The following is a 15,649-nucleotide window of genomic DNA, read 5'->3' on the forward strand; positions in this document are numbered from 1 at the left end:
AGCTTGTCCAAAGCAGAAATTTTGTGTTGGGGAGCAGCAGAAAATAAGATTGGATATATAAAATGGAGCTACTATTGGAGATCCTTAAATAGCAGAACCATTTGAAACTGATTTTATAGACAATCATGATCACAGGATCAGAGATCTAAATGTAGAAGAATTTTTCTTTTTTCTTTTGGAGGGGGGAAGGCAAGGCAATCGGGCTTAAGTGACTTGCCCAAGATCACACAGCTAGTAACTGTCAAATATCCGAGGGCAGATTTGAACTCAGATCCTCCTGACTCCAGGGCCAATGCTCTATTCACGCACCACCTAGCTGCCCTCGTAGAAGAATCTTGAAAGGCCATCTAGTTATATCTAATTTTATGGATGAGGAAGCTGAAGCCTAGAGATGTGATATGACTTGTCTAAGGTCAAACAGTCAGTAGTAAGTAGGTGGCAGAGCTGGGTTTTGAAACTTGGTTCTATGACTCCAAGTTTAGTGCTGTTTCCACAGCACCTTGATGCCTGAATAAGAGAATGACATGTAGAAAGTTATATTTTAGGAAGCTTCATTTGGCTGCAGAATACAGATTGGATTAAAGAAGGAAAAAACTGGAGGCAGGGAGACCAGAAAGGTGACTAATATAGAAACTCAGGTATGAGATGATGATGTTCTGTCTGGTCTAAAGCAGAAGCAACGGAAAGAAGGTGCAGGTCAAGAAGAGATTTTCAAAGACTGAAGTGGGGGAAAGTGGAGGGAGAAGCAATAGAGGAATTGAAGTGGCAGAGGTAGCCTGTGCTACGAGGCTGGAGGCTACCACACAGTACTATACATTTGGAGCTAACAACAATCTGGGCCTCTTCCTGAAGAGAAGGGAGCTAGATGGCTTTGAGGAAGAAATAGTTTCTTGTATTCCACCAAACAAATGATAGTGTAAGAGTCACAGAAGCCTTCAGAAATAGGTTATCTAGTAAGGGTTAGAGGAAGAAGAGAACTGTAATAGTGATAGGTGATTCCTTGCTAAGGGAGTACTTGCTGACTTAGTAATAATAAAGAGGCTACAGTCTTTCTGGGGTGTGTATGCCCCAGGCATAATGAAGAACCCCCAAGACTCATTAAAACAGATGGCTACTAACTACTTGCGGTGATTTATGTGGGCATAAACCAAACTGCCAGGAGGAATCTAGAAAGCAATGACAAAGATTATCAAGTCTTAGGCAAGAAAGTAAAGGTCAGAGAGGTACAAGTCTTTTTTTCTTCCCCTTCAATGCTGCCCATGGAAGACAATGGATACAGAAAAAAAGCTAAATTAGGAAACAAATAGATGGCTAAGAAAATGGTGTCTGAGACCGGGATTTGGATTTCTAGTACATGGGAATAATGGGTTTCTTGGCTGGGTACCTAACAAAAGCTGGCAAGAATGTATTTTTCTGATGTTTTTCAAATATAACCAAAAAGACTTTAATTAAACTGGAAGAACTACCTTTGCATCTCCAACCAAGTAGATCCCAAACACAATAGCTACAGTGCAGAAAGAATAACAGTTCAGATACCTGAAGGGTCACAGGAGACAAAAATCTAAGAAATGAGCTATTAGTAAAACACAAGGCTCCAAAATCTGTACAAAAATGCACAAAATTTAGGCGACAAGCAAGACGAATTAGAGGTCCTAATGCCAGAAGGCAGAAGTGCCTTCATAGGCATCACTGAAGTGTGGTTAGAATATGGCCCTCACTGGATATAACCTTATTCAAAACAAACAAGAAAGTGTAAGGAGTGAAGGTAGACTCATGTGAGAAAACCCAGGAAACAGAAAAGAAAAGCATGATATCCCTGAGGTGAAATCAATAAGAGGAGAAGCATTAGTAACTTTATCATTGGAGTATACTACAGACAACTCGAACAGAGGGAGAAAACAGATGAGGAGTTTGGAGAACAAATCATAAGCCTAACAATGAGCATGACATTGAAAGGATGGGATTCTTCAATTATCCAGGCATCCACTGGAACTTCCTTTCTGTACCAAAAGTACAGCAGCTGATAACTTGATAATTTCATTCTTCGTTAAAAAAAAAACAAAGGGAAATTCCACTCTGAATTGAGGAGCTAGTTGCTGAGGTGGAAATGATAGAAACTTTTGGGGGAAATGGCCACAACATTTCAATTTCTCAGAGAGGAGAAAAAGCTAGGCATAGTGGGAAATGTACTATTTTTAGGGACAGCAGATTTTGAAGTGTTCAGAGGAAGGATAGATAGCATCCATGCATGAAAATTCTATAGGGGAAATATGTCTAGGAATGATGAGAAACACTCATCTTTGAGGATATAAACAAAAATATTATTACTGAATTACTTGGTGATCTCATCAGCAACCAGGGGTTCAATTTTCATCTTTCTGGAGATGATTCCAAATCTATATATCTAAACTTAGTCTCTTGTGAGCCTGTCTTACATCTCCAGCTGCCTCTTAGATGTCTCATTTTGGACATCCTACAATAGGTGTCTCTAATACAACATGTCCAAAACAGAGCTTGTTTTTTCTTCTCTTCCCACCAACGTCCCCCTTTCCAAACTTTCCTGTTACTGTTGAGGATGCCATCATCTTCCCAGTCACCAAGGCTTGAAATCTCCTTGCCATCTTTCACTCTTCTCTCTCCTCCTCACTCACCACACGTATTCAATCTGTTGCCACATATTGTTGTTTCTGTCCTCACAGCATCTCTTGTATGCATCCTATTCTTTCCACTCATGCAGCCCTAGTTCAGGCCCTTATTACTTCTTACCTGGGCTACTTCAGTGAACTTTTAACTGGTCTACCTGCTTCAAGTCTTTCCCCACTCCAATCCATCATTTACTTCGCTGCCAATGTGATTTTTCTAAAATGTTTGCTTGACCAAGTCACCCTCTGCTCAATGCACCCTCAACAGCTCCTTATTTTCTCCAGGATCGCATTTAATTATATTCTTTACCTGACCCCCTCCTACCTTTCTAGTCTTCTAATACTTTATTACTCTCCAAATACTTTATTACTCTCCACTGATCCAACTACACTGCCCCATTTGCAGTTGAGCACGACACTCTTATCTCTTGTCTCTGTGCCTTTTTATTGAATATCATGCATGCCCGTAATGCTCTGCCCCTTCTCCTTCCGTCTTGGTAATAAAGCCAGATGGATTTGTAGCTGGTTGAATGACTACCCAAAGAGTGTTAATCACTGGTTTCTTAATATCCCTAGCTCCCTTTAAAGCTCAGCTCAAACTCCAAGATTATTCTTGGAATAGTATGCCTTTTCCACACATGTACTATTCTGACGTCTCATTATGGCACGAAGGTGACATCGAGTTCTCCAAGTCTATGTTAGTGGAATATGAGCTCTGGAAGCTTTTATCCTGCTGGAAAGACTTAAGAGCAGAAGCCTGGTGATAGACTGTATTCCTGGAGTCCGAGGAGCAGCCTCACTAAGTTTGGAGAGGCTTAGCAACAGGTTGATAAATCTTTAGTCTACGGCAAGTGGCAAGGTACCTTTTCCTTTTCTGCAAGGGGATGGGAAGGGCAGGGGACATGACATACTACCGTTAAGTAGTATTTTTTCTCTTCCTTTTACATTAAAACAAGAATAACAGGCATACAAATATTAAATAGTACCTAGAAGTAGTTGTTGTGTTTATCCTTCCTTCTCAAAGAGGACCATGACATCAGGGAAATGATGACATGACTTGATTCGACTGAAGGAGGGTTGTGCAAGGTCACCAGCCTCACTTTCTTCTCCAGAGCTGTCTGGGTCCAGTAGCCTGATATTCCCCAAGATGACTGGAGATGGCCCAGAATGCATTAGGAGACCCTGGCCCTTTCAGGGTAAGGTCTTCTCAGGTGCTCACTGTGAGTGAGGTAATACCCACTCAGCGAATAGGTCTCTTTAAGAAGTTAATTAAGGGATGGTCCCTTTAATCAAAAACTCAAAAAAAAAAAAAAAGATCAAACTGGGAAGGGAAGACCCTCAGAGCTCCAGCCCCAAAGTTAAGGAGGCAGCCTTCGGCCACTGAAATGTACCTTCCTTTGGGTAAAGCGCCATGCAAACAGGAAAAGCTCAGTAAATACTTTGTTTACTTAGCATTCCACATCTAAAACAAGACCTTTAAAACCACAGTTTTCCTAATAGGATTAATGAACATCTCTGCTTACCTGTATTGATGCTATTACATATGTCTGATATGCCTCCAGTATGATCTGGGTGCCAGTGAGTCACTATAATTTCTTGGATTGATGTGTTAAATTGAGTCAGTGCTTGTTTTAAACAGCTGATATAATCTGGGATTGATGGTTCACCAGTATCAATAAGAATTCTCCTAAAAAGCCAAATTAAATAATGGAATCAAACAATAGAAATATACATAGAATTACGAAGTATGAGATAATAGTAGCATGTTGGCCATTCAGATAATCTAAGCTAAATTTTACGAAAACTCTACTAAAATCTTACTCTAGTGACTTATCATGGTATAGAGGTAACCCTGAGTTCTTGAAGGCTACAAGAGGGGAAAGCAAACAGTGAGGTAGCTAAGTGGCACAGTGGATAGAGCACAAGTCCTGAAGTCAGGAAGATCTGAGTTCAAATACAGTCTTAGACACTAGCCAGCTGTGTGACTCTGGCAAGTGTCTTTACCTCTCTTAACCCATTTCCTCACGCACAGTGTCTGGCACATAGTAGGCACCATATAAATGGTAGCTATTAGATAATATCTGTAAATTGCTTTGCAAGCTTCAAAATGCTACATAAAAGCTAGCTAGTATTAAGCTTCTGGAAACTTTACATCCTGCCTCAAAACACCACCTGGCTGTGTGTCCCTGGACAAATCACTTCACCTCTGCTCTGCTTTGGTTTCCTTAGCTGTAAAATGAGGATAGAGTATCAAATGAGATGACATGAAAAGCACCTCGCAAACTTCAAAGCACTAACACCAAAACACTCAGAGACCTCTCACAATAGCCTTGTGTCCAACAGGTGCCAAAGGATTTGATTAAATACCTTCTCTAAACAAGTTCGTTCTTCTACATTAGGTATAGTAACTAAGTTATATAGGTTTGTTTATGTACCGTAACTCAGCATTTTCAGACCTGAAGTGGGAAATGGGGTAGGATAGGTACAATTTCCCTACGTGAGCTAAAGTTACATTTTCTCTCTGATTTTTCCATTTATGTTTCTGAACTTTCTTAAGAGAAAGTCCTACTTTAAAATCTCGCTTTCTACCACAAATTAAGGGAAACCATTATCTCTTTTTAGGCCTTAGTTCATCCATTTCTAAGATGGTAGAATTATGTTAATTTCTCAAGCCTCTAGTTCTAATATTATTTAATTTTAGGGTTATAGTTCCCTTCTCAATTATCATTTCACATTCTTTTTGATTCTTTCTTGGTTACATAATAAAACTGACTAAATTCATATCAACTTGAGGAAATTTAGTTTAAATTAGTAAAATGTCAATTACTACTTCCAAACAAATATAAAGTCTAACATAGTGCTGACTAGTAAAGTTCTTAAAAAATCAATTTAATGAAGATATTAAAAATCTATTATTAGAATATAAGCTATTTACATATAAAATGAATGCTCCTGAAGGAGGTTTGTTCCCTTACCAGTTTCTCTCCTTCCCATTCCAATTTTAAATAATTACCTAACAATCCTGTTTACATTACTTACTTGAATTATAAGGTTTTCTAAGCAAATAAATTTCAACAGTTTGTTGGAATAATCGCTAATGTTAAATAGTGAAATCCAAATTAGTGAAGCTTTAATATAAATATTTATAGGACTTGCTCATGCTGTTGTATCACTTCAGTATACTGTCATGTACAAAAGGATTTCTGTAGGCCACATACTGACTTAGTTTTAAAATGTTATCTATGTTTTTTTTATTTAAATATTTCCTGGTTACATTTTAATCTTTTTCTGGCTTCACGTAAGAGTTTTGTAAGCTGCATGTGTGAACCCTCTGGGTGTACAGTATGTATATTGGACATGCCCTTCCAACTGCCTTTTTTTTTTTTTAACCACATTTGCTCCAATGCTAGGACATAAGAGTAAACATCTAGATGTTCATGTTTTTATTTACTTTGTACGGTTACTTCCCTGCACACAGGATCAAGTATGAAAGGTAATTTTAAGATCTATTCCTCCTAAGGACATTCCTTTAATATTTTGGGATCTCTAAATTTAGCATTCCAGATTTTTACTGTCTCTGTGTATTGAGGACCGAGTAGCTTCCGTAAAAAGGAAACCTGAAGGGGAGGATAGTAATTTTATTTGGATAAACAATAGAGGTTCTTGTTGCTCTTTTAATAGTGTCATCCTTGGTTGTTTTTGAGGCCTTTTCTTAATGGGAATCACCTGAACCTTCAGACGTACAAACCTGCATATGGCCAAAAAGCCTAAGGAAATACTCTTGTCAGGATTCCAAGAATAATTATCTAGTTAAAAAGGATGGCTTTTAGGGAAAAAAAATTAAACCTCCTTTGCCTTAATTTAAAAAAAAAATTCCCCACACTTATAGGACGAAAGAGATCATAAAATCAACTAGAATTATCCTCTGTAAGGAGTTACTTTTTATCAGTAGATTTTTTAAAAATCTGGAGGAAGTACGTCATTCCCTCAGGAAAAAGAAATAATTATCATACAAAGTCTGTGGTTGGTTAGCACTAATGATAAGAAGCTAAAGATAAAAAGAACAAGGTTGTGCATCATACTGGTTAGACTTGCTTTATTCTACTGGTTAAATTATGCTCCTAACTGAAGTAGCCTTCTTGCAAATGTTTGTGATTGGTTACACGGGAGGTTAGAGACATTAATACAGTCATCTCTGTATCTCCCTGCAGTGAGTCTCCTTCCTCACATAACAGCTTTGTCACCAGAACAAATCACTTAACCTCTCAGTGCACATATGACTAATTCAAAATTGTGGCACTCTTGTTAATCTGCATGGTAGAGGGAGTTGCCTGCTATGGAAACCCCTACACAGATGAAATCACAGGTTTAGACGAATGAGGAAAAGCTCCCCAAGAGCAATGTTCATTGCACACGGCAGATGTTTTATGCACACCTGTTTTGGAACTGAATGAAATTCATCACTGCTTAAAAAAACAAACAAAAACCCCTCAACCTACTCTAGTCAGGGTGAAGCAGCAGTAGCAACTTCCCACACAAAGGTGCATTAATATTTATTGAACTTACTTCTTTCTGCCAATTCCAAATTCTCACTCTCCAAAATTCAACTTTTGCCATAATCAATAAGTGTTTCTTGAGTGTCTATTATATAATCAGGGCTTCAGAAGAACATAAGATTGCAACAAATCATCAGAGGTTCTTTTTTTTTTAGGCATAAAAGTTCTTTTTATATGTAAAAGCTGTGCTCTAGGAAAATTAATGTCTGACAGCAGTATATAGGACATAACGACTGGTGTGCTGAAAGATGGTATAATGAGACCAATTAAGACACAGTACAGGGTGACAGGAAGGGGGAAATCAAAGAAATATTGAGGACTTGGTCTTAGAGGTGCTCAGAATCATAATGCTGATTTTTACTGTTCACTAACTTCATTCAAACCCTAGTATAACGGTTTACTGTGTGAAAAGCACATAATTTAGATTGTATGAGCATTGCTCCCACACTATTTAAGATTTTAAACTTTTTAAGAATACGGACTCTTTTATTTTATTTTATTATTTTTGCATTCCCTCAGAGTCCTTGGCACAGTACTAAAGTACACAGTAAGTCAGTTCAATAGGTGATCCATTAAAATGCCTGCAATGTACTCATCACAAGTATTCCACAGTAACAAAATAGAACAGTTCAAGATCCTATAAAAGGCTAAGAGAATGATGAAATCTGGTGAACTTTTCTCCTATTATTCTGATCCTTTGGTAAGGCGGTGAGAAGAATGGCTTACCTTTTAGTCTAACTCACATGGATACATACAACATTTAGGCGCTCACCGTCTGCTCTAACACCCGCCTTCATGCTAACCAACGTGGAATATGGCTAACAATTACAATCTTTATTTATTCCTTTTATTTGAAACACAGTTAAAAATGCAACACGACCAAAACATGAGACTACCCCATTGCCTTACAAATAACAAAGGGTCAAAGGAGACAATCCTCAAAAACGAGGGAGGAATATTTGCAAAGGAAAATGAGAGGAGATTGTGCTACTCCAGGCTCGGAGCAGACGCCAGCTTTAGGGTTCACATTTAAGCAGATCTTAGGGAAGGCAGAGGATCATGCCCTCTGGTGGGAGGTGTGGAGTAGGACCTCCCAGAAAGGCTCCACCACGATCTCACCCCTTCAGTGAACGGGAAGTTGGGGTCAAGTGAGGTGGGGATGAGCCAAGTGGCCGGAGAAGCAGAAAGTGGGGCTGCTCCGGGGGCGGCTCAGGCGGCACTAGTTCCCCGGTTACCCGCTTCTGCTGCTAGGAGTGGGGAGCTCTGCCTCCTCTCTGCGGCTGGACTGGGGGTGGGGAGGGGGTCCTCTGGCACCCCAAAAACCAAAATGCAACGCGTTTTAATAGTGCCTGCGGGGGGGAGGGTCCCCGTGTGTCATTTGGGCAATAACTGCGACCTGGGGGGATGCCCGCACCCCGGGCCAGGCCTGACACCCTCCCCCGCCGGGGCAAGGGCAGGGAGCAAGCGCTGCCCCGCAGCTCACACAGCAGCCCGGCCCCGGAGGCAGTTACCTGCGGCCGGTCCCCACCAAGTAAGTGTTGGTGCCCTGGAGCGTCATGGGTCCGGGGTTACAGCCCAGGACACGCACCACCCGGGAGGAGAGCTGTTCGATCCGTGGCAGGACCGTCGTCATCTTGTCCCCCGACCCAGCTCCGAAGACCAAGACCAGCAAAAGAAGCCTCGGAGTGGGGCGCCGCCGTGTGTCAGGGGCGGGAAGGCCCGGCCCCAGAGGCGGTGAGTAGGCCGGGCTCCTCCCGCGCCGCCGCACAGACCGGGCAGCGATTGGTTGACCTCGGAATACCACGTGATCACCTGGGCCCGCCCTCAGCGGGGGAGGGGAAAAAGAAGGGGAGGAGGGAAGGGGCAAGGCAATTCCGGAGTTTGACTGGGTGTGGCCACGTGCATTTAAAGAGAGCTCGAGGCTCTCTGCTTTTCATCATTTTCGGTTTTGAGTTTTGATGGTGGGTATTTCGTTTGGCCGATTATCACAGAGTAATAGAGTCACAGTTGCAAGTGATCTTGGGGAAGGGAGTTTGCTCTGCCTGTATGGTTATTTGGGGTTTTTTGAGACGGAAAATCTGCAGTCAGGACAAAGGGCAGACATAAGAATTTTACAAGATTTAACTTAATTAATTACCCGTTTGGGAGGGATAACTTGGTGCATGTTTCAAACCCACCTCCAACCACTCAGGGGAGCAGAATTGCATAGGATCCTAGAATCTATATGGGCTTCTCCCTTTTTCCTTCACAGTCTTCAGCACTTCGATAGGCGCTTATTAAATGTTGATTGACTGACGCCTCCTCTGGTGTCCTGGTAGCTGACCTTGTGCAGATGGTCCGGTGCTAAGGAACTCATCTCCGGAGAGTGCATGTGTGTAATGGGTCCCTTTGTAATAGAAGTGGAATATTAGTGACTCACCCAGGTCTCTTCTCTTGACGGTGCGTGAAATCCCCGACTTTAGTGCAAAAATACTTGCAGAATCATGTAAATTTAGCACAGCCCCATCATATACAGATGAGGAAAAGGCATCAGTTCAGGTTCAAAATAATGCTTCCAGTTGGATAACCATCCTATCATTTCTTGATGCAGGAAAAATGCTAAGAGGATATAATTTCACAGATAAATAACTTATTTGTTTTAAGCGAGGGATGTGTTTCTTGGGGTGACCATAGTGAAAGTCCCAAAGGACGGAGGACTGGAAGAACTGGGTTCCAGTACCAGCTTTGTCATTGTGATTCTAGGCAAATCACTTAATTCCTTTGAGACCTGGTTTAAGTACATACAAGGAGTAAGGTTGGACTACATGAACTCCCAGGGTTATGAACTATTTATTAACTGAATTTTTTTTATTACTGTAGTTTGCTATTTAAAAGTAATCTCTTGATTAAAAAAGCGTGTAAAGTACATAATCAGATCCTAATTTATCTTCTTTATAAATCTAGCATTCATATACTGAGTTTGTTTAAATAGAATGACAGTTATTGGTGAGATGTATAATTTCTTGACTCTTGTATGAAATCTGTACTTTTGGGGGGAAGGAGCAGACTTGTGATTATATTAGCATAAAGAACTGCTGGTGTGGAAACTCCCTCTATCAGTGAAGGTTGGCCTCTTCTCTGCAGTTTATATAGAGAATTATCTCAGCCAGTGAGAGGTTAAATTATTTGCTCAGGTCACATAGCTGGAGTATTTCAGAAGCAAGAGTTGAGCTCACATCTTCCCAACTTCAAGGTCAGCTTTCTATCCCGCTATACCATACCTCCCCTTTTAAATATATTCCTTTCTTGGAAAAGTATTTTAAGAACTTTTGTTGAACTCATAGTATCAAGTTTCCTCCTTGCATATGGCAAGACTAGCAATTTGTATTTTAATTTGAAAAAATTAATTTGACACAACCAACATATGTTACTGAGCCGATATTGGTACTGTTTGAAAGATTTTGGAGAATTTCAAGTTCCTGGGGGTGGTGGTTGTGGTATTAGGCCCTTCACAGCTCAAAAATTCCATGATCTATGATTTACTATGCAAAGAGTAAAATTATCACTTGTATATGGCCTCTGATTTCTGCCTCCCTTATGTCCTGACAAGAGTGCCTTTCAGGGCTCCTGCTTTTATTTAGGAGGGGGCAGGGAGGTATAGTAAAAGTTTTTTTTTTCTTTTCTGTATCCCTTCTTTTAAATTCTTCAGAGAGAGAATTTTTTGATTCTTCAGTGCACGTGGTCTCATCAGACTGTTGATTTCATTGGTGCCCCTTTAGTGGTACAGATCACAACCCATCCACACCCATCCATTTCATTCAACACTTATTCATGTTAGTCAATCAGTTAACAAGCATTTATTAATAGATCTCTATATGCCAAGCCCTGTACTAAGCGCCTGACATACAAAGGGCAAAAACAACTCCAGTCCTTAAGGAGGTCACCCCCCTGAAATAGTCACATGCCTTCTTCTGGTTCTTTTGACAGGATGTGAGTAACAATTAGTGAACCCTCACCCTTGCTAATATATTCAGCCTATCTCCTCTTTTGTTCATGAATATCTTTGATGATATTTTTAATACAGCTTTTTGTACGTAAGTCTTCATTGTTAATATGGTGCAGCTTATTCATGCCTATCCATGGCCCTGGGCAAGTCATTTAACCTCTCTGGGATTCAGTTTCCTCATCTGTAAAATGAAGAGGTTGGACTAAATAATCTCTCAATTCCTTTCTAGCTCTAGATTATACCATGCTATGATCCTATGGCAAATTAAAAGTTTATTTAAAATCCGCTCCTGAAAAGTCATATTCTGAACTTTATAAATTTTCTTCCCAGAGTTTTTCAAATGCAGTAAAGTTCTGTTAGAGTAAGATTTATTAGAATTAGACAGCATGATATACCGAAAATGCTGGGTAAGGGAGGCCACCTCTGATACTGTGGGCAAATCACTTAAACCTTCTGAGCCTCAATGTCTTCATTTGTAAAATAAGGATCATAATATCTTCAGTACTTCTCTGACAGGGCTGCCGTGAAGTTAAACTGAGATAATTTGTATAAAGTACTCTGAAAACTTCAAAGTGCTAAATAAATGTCTATTACTGTGATTTCATCGGATGGGTTAAAACATACCCAAAATAATGTTCCCTGAGAGATGACTGGAATGTAAAGGAAAAATCTGGCTTAAACCTATGTGTATGTTAGTACTGCTCCCAGCTGTAGTTACAAAGGGTTGTATTCTTAATGTTGCATATCATAGATATTATGTCATCAGTAGATCATGTGACCAACAGGTGATTTGAGTTTCATTTTGGTATTTCATCTTAAAAGCTTATATGCTCTTTTATTACAATTGGTTTAAATTCACAGGAAATCAAATGTGGCTGAGGATGATTTTTTTTCTGAAGAATCTCTGAGTTAAAGGAAGATTTGTAGAGATAAAGAACGTTTACATTTGTGATAGGTAAGTCTGCTTTTTGTATGGTTTGAAAAACTTGTTGAACTAGTGAAGATCCGGGTTAGATTTTTTTTATAAAGCAGGAATTGTGTCATCTCAGATAGACTGTGTTCAGAGTGCAAAGATTATTTCTTTTGGCCGGGAGCCACATAGCTTGACTGATTTCATCATCTGTCTAGTATTGGTCCATAGTAGAAGTGACATGTCATTAAGAATCTCCAAAAGCCTTCATGCTGCAGAACTTTATTATTGGGAGTAGTTTTCCGGACTCTACATTGGATTCATACCTTAGTGTGAGGATTAGAACACAAGTTGCACGACTTCATGATCATTACATGTTCCAGTGGCACTTCCAGCAGGAGCAGCCATATTTACTTTGTGTATTAGGTTATTTCCAATCAGGTAATTACTTTCTTCAAAACTGAATTAGAAACCTAAGAGTCATCATATTAGATCAGTCTGCTTAGTCTGGTATTCTGCCAATGCTGCAATTTCCCCTACAGTTTCTAAGAAATTACTCTTCACTTTCTTAAAAGCTATTCTTATCCAGAGTGGCTGCTGTCTTCCTTGTCAGGGTCAGGCAATGGAAAGTCTTTTTATGGATACTAAAGTTAAAAGAAATATACTTGGCAGGCTTCAGTCTCCCACTGGATAAAAAAAAAATATTACAGTTATGTAATATGCAATATATATGTAACATATTTGAATTCAGCTCTATATGGAAAGATTAGTTTTACATTTATTCAATTTCTTTAAGCCGTTGCTCTTCCACATTTGTTTCAGATGATAACATTTCAATGAGAGAAGAAATTAGAGGTAAATGAATTTTTTTGGCTGTTGTCAAGTTGAATGGTTTGAGTAGCTATTTCCATTTGAATAGATATTTCACCTATATTGTTCTTCCCTAGGGGTAGAAAAAACAACCCACACTCTCCCCCATCCTGGGAACTGTTAACTGATATATTCATTTCTTATACTCTGGAAACTGCTATTAAAATTATTTGTTTCTACTTTAAAAAATTTTAGAAGAAGATTTTCTCCTTTGCCTTTAGATAGGCAATTTTATCTTTCTGGTGCACAAAAGGAGTCACATTCCAAGTCTAACATTAGGGCACATCCTGGATATGATGATAGGGGTGGCTTCCATGCTTTCCCCCAAACAGTTAATTAACAAGCTTTTATTAAGTACCTGCTGTGTGTTCAGCACCAGGACACAAAGACATAAATGAAACAATTCCAGCCCTCAAGAGTCTTACAGCAACGACATGTACACATATGTTTGTTGTTGTTTGTCCTTCATTCTGGAAGAGGACCAATGACATCATAAGGGTGATGTCTTGACTTTCGAGTGAGTTGGATTTAAATGAGGCAGGGCTGTGCAAAGTCATCAGATGCACTCTTTCCTCCACAGTCATCAGAGTCCAGTGACCACTGGTGATGGCCCAGGATACACATAAAAGTATATATGTAAGAAATATGTAGAATAAATACAAATTAAAAGGTAGTTAAATGTATGATAGTTGGTAAGAGAGGGCCCCAGCAACCTTGCTGGGATCAGGAAAGGCATCAGGTAGAATAAGAGACTTGAGCTACCTCTTAAAAAATTCTTATTATAGCTATTTCTTCAAGGAAGTTAGCAATTCTCAGAGGAGCAAATGCATTCTAGGCAGAGGGGACAGCTGGTGCAAAGCTTACAGAGATGGAAGATGGATGTCAAGCGTTAGGAACAGAGAGGACAATTTGACTTGTCCATAGATTCCAGGAAGGGGAGCAGTGTATAAGGAGGCCAAAGATATAAGTCGGGGTCAATTTATTAAGGGCTTTAAAAGTCAAACAAAGGGGTTTTTAACCTTTTGTCCTAGAGGTTTTAAGGAGCTAGTGGAGTTGGTAAGGAAATCACTTTGGTAGCCGTATGGAGTATGGATCAGAGAGGGGAGAGACTTTAGGCAGGAAGAGATTAAATACTGCTTCTTGTTTGTCCTTCGTTCAAGAAGAGGACCATGACATCAGAGAGATAATGCCATCACATGCAGGTAGATTGGATTTAAGTGAGGCAGGCCTGTGTAAAGTCACCAACTTGACATTCTCCTCTGAAGCCAGCTGGGTTCAGTGGCCAGATACTGGAGTGAGCGTGAGAAGTCCAGGATAACTCTGAGATTACGAGACTATACTTTGGTTTTTCAGGGAGCTCCTGGCCATATCTTGTAGAACCTAGTTTTCTATGGGATACAACTTCAATACATATGATAATTCACAAACCCTCTTATTCTGTTCAGTCTTTATAACCTGGTGAGGTAGATTACATTGGGTATGACTCTTCCTGCTTTATAGATGAGGATGCTGCTTCACAAAAAGGTCACCCAGCTAGTAGTTGTGGCAAAGGCATCCCTGGAGAAGCTTTAAGTTTTAGGATTCCAGAGCCTCGTCATTTTAACCTCTGTAACCTGCTGTCAGAAAGATTAGTACTTCTGAACCTTCAGGTTTAACAGTATCTCTCTAGGAGTGGTGAGACCTCCTTTTAAAATTCTGCAAAAGGACCCGGAGGTAAAGTACTATGAGCAACAAGAAAAAAAATCATAAAAGTGGGCATATTTATTTGTGTTATTAAAAGGGTAAGTACAGGCAGGAGAAGTTTAAGAAAAGGAAGTGGTTTTCTGAGACTTTTCATGTCAAGGATCTGCCATAGGCCCAGGAGTTCTTAAGGGTATGGACTGTTTCATTTTGCCTTTGTTTCTCTAGTACCTAGTGCAATCTCTGGCACATAGTAGAAGTTTACTATATGTTTGTTAATTGATTGACTTAGTTATACTCAGTGTGTTAGTCAGTGAGAGTGAGATGTTCCTTCTCTAGTTGTTCTCAACCTCTGTTAGTTTCCTCATTTGTAAAATTAGGTCATTGGTCTAGATCAGTGATGTCAAACTCAAATAGAAATGGAGGCCGCTAAACCTTAGGGCATCTAAGTGGGGCAGTAGATAGAGTATTGGGCCTGGAGTCAGGAAGACTCATCTTCCTGAGCTGAAATCTGGCCTCAGACATTTACTATGTGACTTTACACAAATCACTTAACCTTGTTTGCCTCAGTTTCCTCATCTGTAAAAATGAGCTGGAGAAGGAAATAGCAAACCACTCCACTATCTTTGTCAAGAAAACCCCAAATGGGATCACAGATGGACATGACTGAAGCAACACAACAAACCTTATGTAAGGATCCTTGTGGCTGCATATAAACTTAGAAAACCACATATTACCATTCTGTATGTTCTATTTTGTTATTTTTTCATTTTGTTAAATATTTCCCCAATTAGATTTTAATCAGGCTTAGGCCATATTGGGGAGTGAAGTGAGCAGTGATGCCTCTGGACTTCTGAGGCGCTTTCCAGCTCTGGAGCTATGTTTCCATAGATGTTTGCTTTCTAAGTTTTTAGCATTTTTGGTGTCATGTTCAAGATTCTCATGAGTTTTCCCTTCTTTTTTTCTTTAGGTGCAGTCATTTGAGACAAAGGATGGATATCATCTT

The 15,649-nt window shown here is 39.8% G+C and overlaps 1 protein-coding gene across 1 annotated transcript in view; it reads right to left on the bottom strand.

Moving 5' to 3' along the window:
• Window positions 1-8,994, bottom strand: part of LACTB2 (lactamase beta 2) — a 46,205-nt gene extending 37,211 nt beyond the window's left edge. The window contains exons 1-2 of the mRNA XM_036753623.1: window positions 8,710-8,994; window positions 4,166-4,329 (exon numbers count right to left, since the gene is read on the bottom strand). Coding sequence (XP_036609518.1) covers window positions 4,166-4,329; window positions 8,710-8,831 — 286 coding nt within the window. The 5' untranslated portion in view covers window positions 8,832-8,994. The remainder of the gene's footprint in view (window positions 1-4,165; window positions 4,330-8,709) is intronic.
• Between the last annotated feature and the right edge of the window lie 6,655 nt (window positions 8,995-15,649).

Source organism: Trichosurus vulpecula, chromosome 1 (assembly GCF_011100635.1).
Source record: "Trichosurus vulpecula isolate mTriVul1 chromosome 1, mTriVul1.pri, whole genome shotgun sequence".
NCBI lineage: Eukaryota > Metazoa > Chordata > Mammalia > Diprotodontia > Phalangeridae > Trichosurus > Trichosurus vulpecula.